Genomic DNA, 11283 nt, shown 5'->3' with positions numbered 1-11283 from the left:
TAATAAAAAAAGCTTCTTTACTTTCTGTCTTGCTATCAGTGTTAATAAGCCTGGTATCAGAAGAAATAATATTTTTTTTTAAATATAGTGAATGAAGACAGAATAAATGGAAAATTTACTCTCTATATGATAGGAACATGTTTAATTTTCAGAACTAACAATTCATATCGATACAAACATTTTACTGTAAAAGTATGCCTAGAATTAGACCTCCTATTTAAAAAATCGCAAGTTTGGTATTTTGCACAAATTTACTCAGTATTAGTTATTACAAATCAGGTAGTCAAATTTCAGTAAACCACTCCGTTTTCAGTGTTTACCACTTTATTTTTATAGAACTTTTTTCGTTGCTAAATAATACAGATAACATATTGGGATTTGTGTATTTATTTAACCTTTTCAATTGAAAGTCAAAAGATTTACGACTCCTGGAAGTAATTTTTCTGTCGTGCCTCATAAAAATGCTGAAGATGTCAAATCTGGTAACCTAAACAAGTAAACTGTCTCCTTCAATCAGGAAACTCTTGAGTTATAACTTAATTTTTATTGGTTTCAAGGAACATTTGAAAACAAACTTAGGTTCAAAAATTAAACAACCAAACATTTAAAAAAATCGTTTATATTTAAATTCAATATAATTTACAGTTTATAAAGAATCAAAATTACTTCAAACCACTTTGTATCGGTTTTTATTGATCATATGATGTCCAGAAGTTTGCAGTTTCAGCAATTCCTCCTTAATGAGACGTGTGATTTCCGATTTGGCCTTCGACACTGCCATGTCGGAAGTGCTCTCGATGGCGAGGTAAAGTTTTCTTTCTCCTTCAGGTGGAGATTTGCCCGTTGGAACGTACGTACCGCGCACAGTGATTCCAGCTTCCGAATATTCAGAAATCTGAGCCAGAGCCTCCTAAAATAACAATTTATATTGAAGATGATCGATAATTTTAGATCAATTTATAGTAATGTTTTTATAGATTTTCAGAAGTCTTAGTCAACATTAATTTTATCAAAAGACACTTAGAAGCCAGTGTTATTGATATTCTTTTTATAGCATAAATTTAGTATCAAAACTGAAATTGAAGATTAATTATAAAAATAGCAACAAATAAAATGTGAACGGATGGTCACAATGTTATTAGTTTATGATTAAACTTTATTTACTTTGAACCGCTGCGAGTGGGCAATTAAGAAGTGTTACAGTTCTTTAGACTTAAAATGTTTGTTTTACACAAGCATGGAAATTTTACAGTAATAATGTTGAATGATAATAACAATAAATAACAGCTGTTATCCAGGCAACTTGTGATGATTCTAATAATCTTAAGAAGCGAGATATTTACATGACAAATACCGATAACTGAATGAAAAGACAATATGTCGCTTTATTTTACTACACAGTGAGATATTGTATTCTTGAACATGTTAAGCAGAAACGGACAAGAAAATATTTTTACCCCTACATTTCGAGTTAGTTTTTGACAATATTTTAATAGGTATCTTGGTGTCTGATATGTGAGTCATTAGAATGAGATTGACAATGTTTTTTGGAGGCAAATAGGGCTTTCTGTCAAAGCACCTGCTTTATTTCGCCGGTTTGCGGGAATGATGTTTTGTCACTTGTTAATGCGTTAAAAAGCTCTAATTCGTCTGGAGTTGATAAAATTTCAAACAATTTACTCAAAAAATGCAAATCCTATTTGTGTGAGGTAATTGCTTTTTTAATAAACATTTCTTTCTCGAGCAGTACTTTTCCGTCGGTTTTAAAATCAGCAGTTGTCGTTCCTCTTTATAAAAAGAGAGATACTAATGAGGTTTCTAACTAATGCGTTAAAAGCAGTCTAGAACCTTCAATGCCCTTTAAACTGTTTAAACACTTTCCAAATGCTCCTAAAGTAGTCAAAAGGTTTTAAAACACTACAGAAACTTCAAAATGCTTATCAAGTAGTCTAAAGTCTCTTTTTCCATAAAATTCTCTGAAAAATAAAATGGTAAAATGAGTTTTTGGAGATTTTTGTAATGGAAAAGTCAAAAACGTGTTACATTGTCATCATATTTTTTGCATAGATATTAGAGTCGTTTTCAGAGCAGCATGTATATAACAGTTATATAGTTTTGAAGCCTCGTTTGAAGCAAATTTGCTTTGTACTCATCTAAAGAACAACTTTTTTAAGTTTTTTCATAAAATCGTTTGAAATATTTTATTAAATATTTTTATTAACACATTATATTGAAGTTTACGGTGTTTTATAACAGTTTCTCAGAACTGGTTCACAGAAGTTAATTAATTTATTTGTGAATCTTTATATGTAGAGTCTAGATATCTAGAAATTTTGAAAATCAACCTTTGACATCTAATGTTAACGATTTATGCAAAAACACGCCATTTGACAGGTTTTTTTCTTGCTTTTTTAGCTTGTCTCTTCTTTTTGTCCTTATTTTAGTTTTTTGTGATTATTTGTTGCTATTTTTTTGAATGGTTTAACTAGATATTGACGAAAAAAATTTCAAAAACTAAAATGCCTTGCAAAAGCCTACAAAATAGCCTAGAAGCTTCCAAGAGCTTTTAGAACACTCTAAAGGCTTCCAAATGATCTTCAACTAGTCTAGAAGCTTTCAAAACATTTCAAGGCAGCCTAAAAGCTTCCGTATGCTTCTAAAGCAGTTTAAAAGCTTCCACAAGTTTCTAGAACCCTCCATAAGTTTTCAAATGCTTTAAAAGCAGTCTAAAACGTTCAATGCTTTTTAAACTCTCCAGAAACCTTCCAAATGTTGCTAAAGTAATCAAAAAAGATTTCAAAATACTACAGAAACTTCAAAATTCTTCTAAAGTAGTCGAAAGCCTTTCAAAACAATCTAAAAGTTTCAGTATGCTTTTAAAACAGTTTAAAGGCTTCTAGAACCGTCTAAAAGATTTCAAATGCCTTAAAAGCAGCCCAGAACCTTCAATGCTCCTAAAGTAGTCTAAAAAGATTTCAAAACACTACAGAAACTCCAAAATGTTTCTAAAACAATCGAAAACCTTTCAAAACAATCTAGAAGCTTCCAAAAGCTTTTAGAATAGTCTAAAAGATTCCAAATACTCTTTAACTAGTCTAGAAGCTCTCAAAAATTTTAGAACAGTCTAAAAAATTCCAAATGCCTCTAAAGCATTCCAGAACCTTCAATATGCTCTTTAAACTGTCCAAAAAACCTTCCAAATACTCCTCAAGTAGTTTAAAAAGGTTTTAAAAGACTATGGGAACTCCAAAATGCTTCCCAAGCAGTCAAAAGCCTTCCAAAACGATCTAAAAGTTTACAAATGCTCTTCAACTAGTCTAGAAGCTCCCAAAAAGTATCAAAATAGTTTAGAAGTTTCTAAAAAATTCTAGAACTGTCTGAACAATTTCCAAATGCTTTTAAAGCATTCCAGAACTTTAAATTGTCCAAAAACCTTCCAAATGCTTAAGTAATTAAAAAAAAAATTTGAAAGTTTTCAAAACAGTCTAAAATCTTCCTTGACTCAAAAAAAAGTAAAAAATCTGCATCTTTGAAAGAGTTTTGTTCTTTTTTTCACGATTTTAATGCTTTTTAATCCGGACTCTAATCATGACACTAGACATAAGGATCGGCTGGTACCTGGATTGCACCGCATCGCACTTTATCAAGAGAATAGGGCTGCAGATTTTATAATAACCTCGAAAATACCATTAAGACTTCTCCAACAGTTAATGTTTTTAAATTTAGATTGAAAAGGTTTTTACTACAAAAGTGCTGCTACTCGGTGGAGGAATTTTTTTAGAACGCGGGTTTTTAGTTTTTGGGGATTGCCGGACACAATTTTAATTTTTGTAATAATTATTGTATTTTTTTTATCTTTGGACGTTTTCCACAGTTTGTATGTTAAATTGTGGAAATAAATGTTTTATATATAAATTATTTATTTCATTTCACGGTAAAGAGAATTTCAAAGGTTTCAATTTGATCAAAACTGAAAGCTTGCAACTGTCAAAATAACCAAATTACTAGTACAGTTAAAGAGACCCAACTAGACAAAAAAAAATGACTGTAAACTCAATTGTTTCAATATTGCAATACTCTTCTATTGAAATATAAACACGTACCTTGGATGTGACTCTCCATCGTGCTTGTTGTGGAAAATCGTTAATTTCCAACTCTTCTTCGTATTTCCTGAAAGTCTGCTCGCTGTCGTCGTCCATTTTGTCGTCATCATCTTTGGGCTGGTAATTAAGCTTATTGTTCAGTTTGGCGGCTAATTGCTCGGCAACAGTCTTAGCTGTGATTGGAAGAGCTGAACTACTACCTAAAAAAATTGAAAGTTTAATTTTATGGGGAAGGTCGCAAAATATAAAACATTAACCTTTGAGTATAGATTCAGCAGCTTGTTGAGTCGCAAATTTCGTATCAAAGCTGCTATTTTTGCTAAAAGTGATTTTAGACGCTAGTTTTTTAGCCAATTCTAACTTGTCGACAGCTGATCCGGCATTTGCGGATGCTTGGGCAGCCATTGCAGGGTTTATACCTATCAAAAGAACCAGGAACATAGTACTACAATTTCTCATATTGTATGAAAAGAATATTTTACCAAATGGAGCTTTGATTTCCTTAACAGTTCTTTGTGGCAAACATGCTTTCAATCTGCTGGTCAATGTCTTGTTCCAAATCTTCGTCATCACTATCGGCCAGTCCTAAAGCTGCTTTTTGGAACTTCTTTCGTTCGTTTACAGCAGCTGCCTCATTTTCATCGAATTTAAATCCTTTTCCACTAAAACCACCACCAGTATGTACTTTCTTGCCTGCAAAGGATGTAAAGTCAAAAAATTGTCCAGATCAGGACTACCAGTAAGTAATCAAACAAATAATAATAAAAACTAAATCAAAACTAACCTTCCGATTCCTGTTTTGTTTTGTACTCATCCCACATTTGACGCAATCCTTCAGGAACTGGAACATTCGCTAACTCATGGGCTCTTATAATATCCGCAGCATATCTAGCTTGCTCTGGAGTTATGAACGTGTAGGCAAACCCTTTATTGCCAGCCCTACCGGTTCTACCACACCTAAACAAAATCCGTGAATTACTGTGTAACTATGCTTTAAAACTTACCGGTGGACGTAATCTTCGTAATGATTCGGACAGTCATAGTTCACCACTAAAATCAGCTGTTTTACGTCCAAACCTCTTGCAGCCACCGAAGTTGCCACCAAAAGTTTCACTTTTCCAGATTTAAAGTCCACGATGGTTGAGTCGCTGTTGCAATAAATAATATTTCAATAAACTCCCATACGTAATACTGCATAACAACTAACCGATCGAACTGGTCAATACCTCCATGCAAGCTCATGCAGTTATACGAAGCCCTCATTAAATCTTTAAGTAAAATATCAGCGTTCTCCTGTTTGTCGACGAATACAATAATACTTCCTTGTTCCTGGTATAAACCTAGAAGCTCTAAAAGCTTCAGAAACTTCTGTTCCTCTTCTAAAATGACGACGTGTTGTTCGACCTGTTTTCCAAAACAAAGTTTATAAGAATTGCAGAGACTTAAACAAGAAGTACCTCTGGACAAACAACGGATCGTCCGCCAACTTGAACCTCGATGGGTCGGAGAAGAATTCTGCGCGCCAACGCCTCCATTTGTCGAGGAAACGTAGCGCTAAACATGACCGTTTGTCTATCCGGCCTCACATTGTCTATTATACGCATAACCTGATGATGAATATAAATAAAGTCTGTTCAGTATCTATTCATGGAATTTTGACATTTTTAAATTCGAAAATGGGGAGAATGAAAACAGGAAACTCGTCATTGTTCTTCACGCTGTCAGTGTCATTAATGTTTGGAAAGATTTTAAGTAATGTTACAAGAAATCCGAAATATTTCTAGGTTAACACCTAAGATACAATGTTTAAAAATCCATGAGGCGAACTCTGTAACGATGTAGGAAATAGAAAACGCAAAGAAATAGAAAATAATGAAAATTTCTTTCCTGTTGGTATTTTCACATCACATTCGGCTGACACCGTCAACAGAAAACGGGAACCTATCGGTTCTAAAAACATTGACTAATTTCTAGTAATAAATCTAGGGCTGTTACTTGTTTCGTTCTATTTAGGGTTAATGACAAGTATCAATGACAATAATTTGAATAATTCTATGTTTTTTACTTTCTTTCTCAGTAATTAATCATAGATTTCAAAGTTTGCATTATAAAATAGTCGGTTTTGTTGCCATTATTGTTGTTGGTTTTATTTATTATAGTTCTGTCTCTTCAGTTTCTTATGTTAGACCATTAATATTTTTCAGTTCCTTGTAAACATGCTACCAATTTTTATGCATTTTGTGAAGGAAGTAGGATGGGACTTTAGGATGTGTTGATGGAACCCATATAGCCATAACACAACCATTCCATCATGAACAGCTTACACCTCACAAACAATAACTAATAGATGCATTAACACTTTAATTAAAAACTCAAAAACAAAGAAAGGAGGGTGCAAACACAATCAATTGGTAGACTTTATCCTTGTCTATTGTTCACTTTCAGAAAGGGTAAATATCTAAGTGAATGTCTTCCAAAAAAAAAACATTTACTGATTAGCGCTTCTATTTCAGTCATTGTCAGTTTGAAAACCATCGAAATTTATTTGATTTGTTTACTATTAATTCTTTTCCGTTTCTTTGTGTTGTTAATCATTTATAAAGTTTTTTATTTACCACACCACCACAGTTCTTTTAAGAGCTATTGTTTCTACGCTTTTAACATTCTGTAAGTAATTTCATAATATTGTTATTAATATTTAAAAAAAATTTATGTCGGCTGTCACGATCTAACCAAAATTGGCACAATTACTAACCTGTTTTGAAAAAGAAGAGTGTCTATTATGGTTTTTATTTAGCCATTTGGTTTTTCGTAAATTCGGAATTACTTACTATTACAGTATTTTTTTAGAAAATGCCTGGAAAAATTCTCCACATATAAGCCCAGCAGTTAATTCTTAATCTTTGTGAATATTTTGAATTGGAAAAAACCGATGGAGGATCTTTAGAGACCTTTATCATCTGTTCAGGAAGAAAATAAGAAATTTTATGACCTTACATATTCTGACTGATGTATTTTTTTTGATACTAGAAGGTTGCAGCTGCTTTGAAAATTTCCCGCAAAACTGTTTATTCGATTCGGAAAAAGCAAGCAAGTAATCTTATGATTTCCTCACCTAGAAAACGTAAATCGAGACGTTATCGACGGGCCAAGACCACTGATTTATCGGAAAGCATTAAAATGGATGTTCGAAATACATTATATTATATGTACAACGATAGTATGTTAATAATAGTAAAATATATCTACTTTTGTAAGAAAATCTATTAACATTTCATTTTTTCCAGAGACTGAGATTTTTGGGTTGTATTATAGATTTTTCATAAAAATTTCCTCAAACATATTAATAATAAAGTCATAGAAAAAATAAAATAAGCGTCTAAAATGTTTTCCAGCGGGGTTAAAATAAAATACGTGGATTGCAACCTGAAAATGAGATATGAGATACTACAGCATCACTCAGAATGTCTTATTGAATTTTTAATTTGTTGTATTTATTTTAGAGAACCATGTAACCATCCAGAATCTAAATCAAGAGCTTAAAGTTAAAAAAATACTACATATTGGTGATACATCTCTGCGAATTTTGGTAAATAAATTAGGTTTCAAATTTAGACGAAATTCTATGATCCAAACGGAGACTTCTCATAAATAAAAAATGTTATTTCGGTCAAGATATTTTTGATTTGCTTTGGTATAAGGTTGTTTTAGTGCAAATTTGCAGCCAAAGATCTCTACTTTCTGACTGACAATTCACACAAAATTTTAAACGTGACGAAGCTTTAGACACGCCCTTTTCTATAATATGAACACAACAGGTTTGTTGACGAAAACTTGATTTGATTCATATGATTATAAATGACGTAGCCTTCGTGACGCGCGGGTAAACTCACTCCGCGAGAACAGTATGTAAATGGGAAAAAAATTGCAGTTTTAGAAATAGCAAAAATTCTTTCAATTTTTTTGAACAACTGACAAAATGATTTGACAAAAATGGCATTTTTTCCCTTTCCAAAATGTTTTGTGCCCATTTCTCCTAATTTAAGATTCTTTAGTATAAATAAGCTCTTTGGTGTGGTACTTAAAAAAGACCTCTAATACCCCCCCATTCTTTCAATTTTTTTTAAAAAAATAAAAATTTTAAAATGCTTTTTTGTGCTTTTTTTAACCTAATTTGAGGTTTTTGGTTATAAATATGCCCTTCGCTGTGCATTGAAACCCTTTTAGAGCAACATAGGAGTTCAAAGTGGTTATTTCACCTAATTTAAGGTCCTTTGGTATAAATATACCCTTTGCTGTGCATTGGAATTTTAAAATAAAATCAAAATAATTATTCTATTTCCATTAAATCAGATAAACTAAAATTATACAAATCTTACCTGTGGCTCAAAACCCATGTCAAACATACGATCAGCCTCATCCAGCACAATATAAGTAACACGTCTTAGATTTGTTACTTTTCCGCTGTTTGCCGCCAACATATCTATCATACGACCAGGGGTACAAACAATGATCTCAGCCCCTAAAAGTGAAAGAGTGATTCATAATCGTACTGAAGTAAATTATTTGATCTAACAAAATTACCTCTTTTCAGCTCAGCAATTTGTTCGGATATACCAGTGCCACCGTAAACACAAACAGCATACAATCCTAAACTTTTTGTAAATTTCTTAATGTCTTTTCCAATTTGCATACACAGTTCCCTTGTGGGAGTCATGATAATTGCTATAGGACCGTCAGTTTCTTCTAAAGGTGGCTGGTCTAATATGTGACGAAACATTGGAAGCAAAAAAGCCAACGTTTTGCCGCTGCCTACAAATTTAAACACAAGTTTTATTATCAAATGCAGTTTTTTACTTCTTTAGGGGAACAAACCGGTTTTTGCTATTCCAATCAAGTCTCTTCCAGACATAATTGCGGGGACGGCCTGAGCTTGAATCGGTGTTGGTTTATCAAAACCAAGTCTTTTTAATATGTTCAGTTCTTTGGTGGATACACCGCATTGAGCCCATGTTTTTATTGGTTTTGGACAACCTTTGCCTGCAGACAATAAATTTAATAATAATATTACTATTTTATGTTTAAAAATTACTACCACACAGTACCTTTTACTCTAATTCCTTCCAATTCTTCTTTATAAGCTTCTACTTCCTCATGAGTCATTTTGGCTATTTCAGGAACTTCAACATAAAAATTCTTTCTAAAAGGTAAATAGGTAATATTATTGTGATCAATCTTGGCAATTTCCTTCTTTTGTTTATTAGCAATATTTGCAGCAGTATCTTTCAAATCTTCTGCCTCTTCCTCTGAAGAATACCTAAACATGATGCTTTAGTAAAAATGTACCCTAAAACTTTGGAAAACACTTACTCTAAACCATCTTGGTTTTGTTCAATAAGTTCTCCTTTATCAGTGTTGGCTTTCTTTTTGGCTACTCCTGTCACAATCACCAAAGATCCTTTTTTACTTAAGTCACCTTTATCCCCTTTTTTTACATTTATTTTATTAATTTTTCTCACCTCATCTTGAACTCCTATTAATAAAAAAACACAGATTTTCAAATAATTAGTATACTATAGTCCTAAAACTAGTTTCTGTGGCCTTTTAAGGAGTCTCTGTAGATATTTGTGTTTATTTTACAGAATAGTAAAAGTTCCTAGTAGACAAATAACCAGAACTACAGAGAAAGCAAAGCATTTTGGAAAACTCCTAACACTTGGTTTAATAATTGGATATTGTCAAAATGGCAAGTTTAATTTAACAATTTGGAAATAAAACTTTACCAACCTTGCATAAATGTATCCAAAGGATCCACCTCATCATCATCTTTATTACTTTCTTGTTTAGACTTATCATCACTTTTACCATTCACATCTGACTTCACATCACCATCATCATCTTTCATTTCAATGTCATTCTCTCCATTTTCTTCTTTAGGATCATCTTTATCATCATTTTCCTTTTTAACTTCTGGTTTGTCATCCATTTTGTCTTCATCCTCTGAATCATCCTCTAAAGACCATTTCTTAATGGTTTGTGAAGAATTTTCACTGGAAGATTCTGATTTTGGTTCTTTCTTAATAGCATCCTGCTCTTTTTTCTTTCTTTCTGCTCTCCAACGCTCAATTCTTTCGCGCCGTCTTATCATTTCTAATTCCAATCTTTTCTGCTCTTCTTCCTAAATTTGTTTGCATATAGTGCTAATAAACTGAATATCTTGAGAGACAAACCTTATCCAGAGTTGCAGAGTCAAAAGGTAAAGCATTCGACTCTTTGCCATCATCTTTCTTCTCAGGTGATTTTGATTTAGACCTTGACTGTTTTCTGCTAGACTTCTTTCTCTCCTTGCTACTTCCTCTAAATAAGTAGGCAAGTACAATTTCAAATTAAACTAAATTTATGCTTAACTAACCTTCTGTCTTTATCCCGCTCCTTATTTCTGACCCTATCTCTATGTTCTCTGTCTCTGGACTTACTTCTCTCCCTGTCACGTCTAGGCCTGTCTCTATCCCTTTCGCGAGACCTACTACGATCTCGCGTGCCCCTTTCTCTTGACTTTGAGCGTCGATCTCGTGACCGGCTTCGCCGTCTTTCTCTTTCTCGTGACCGACTTCTTCGGCGACTACTCTTAGAATAACGCTCTTTACTTCTGGACCTAGACCGACGATACCTTCGCTCGGGACTAAAATTAAAAGTTATATAGTAGTAATTTTTGATTCTGTAACACATCCCATTTGATAAACAAAAACAAGCTTGAATGAACCACTACAAAATAGTAAATTACTTACCTTCTGACCATTGTAAGTATTATTTTTTATCTACAAGTATATAATACTCCATTCACATAAACAAATAGAACAAAACGCATACAGTTAGGAAATATAAGCAAGAAGCTGCAAATGATTAATAAATTAAAAATGTTTGTTAAGAAAAGTTCCTAACCTCAAATTAAAATAGTGGTCTCGATAGTCGTCTGTCAAAATTCATTAACGCGTCATCCAATCGTTTTAGGGTCAGTGAACTGAAAAGCAAAACTGGAAGAGGAACAAACATTAGCAAAAAAAAGGTTTTTTTCTAAATTTTCTTTTATCAATTAATAAACTATAGATCATAGTGTTTAGACTGTGACTTATTTCACTTGTTCTGTCACATTCAGAACCAAATTTACCTAACTATTTTT

At 32.7% G+C, this 11283-nt stretch overlaps 1 protein-coding gene across 1 annotated transcript; it reads right to left on the bottom strand.

Annotated features, from left to right (window-relative positions):
- Positions 1-601: 601 nt before the first annotated feature.
- On the bottom strand, positions 602-11063 carry Prp5 (pre-mRNA processing factor 5). Its single transcript, XM_081993221.1, is given in 18 exon segments — positions 602-910; positions 4104-4303; positions 4361-4522; positions 4586-4611; positions 4613-4796; positions 4888-5060; positions 5108-5251; positions 5311-5507; positions 5561-5710; positions 8483-8625; positions 8688-8915; positions 8979-9143; positions 9209-9420; positions 9474-9636; positions 9891-10281; positions 10334-10460; positions 10516-10785; positions 10892-11063. Coding segments are annotated over 18 exon segments (3189 nt in total). The 5' UTR covers positions 10903-11063; the 3' UTR covers positions 602-667.
- Positions 11064-11283: the final 220 nt, after the last annotated feature.

Source organism: Ips typographus, linkage group LG1 (assembly GCF_016097725.1).
Source record: "Ips typographus isolate SLU linkage group LG1, UJ_Ityp_2.0, whole genome shotgun sequence".
NCBI lineage: Eukaryota > Metazoa > Arthropoda > Insecta > Coleoptera > Curculionidae > Ips > Ips typographus.
Note: the sequence above shows the minus strand (reverse complement) of the source record. Positions and strands in the feature narration are given on the sequence as shown.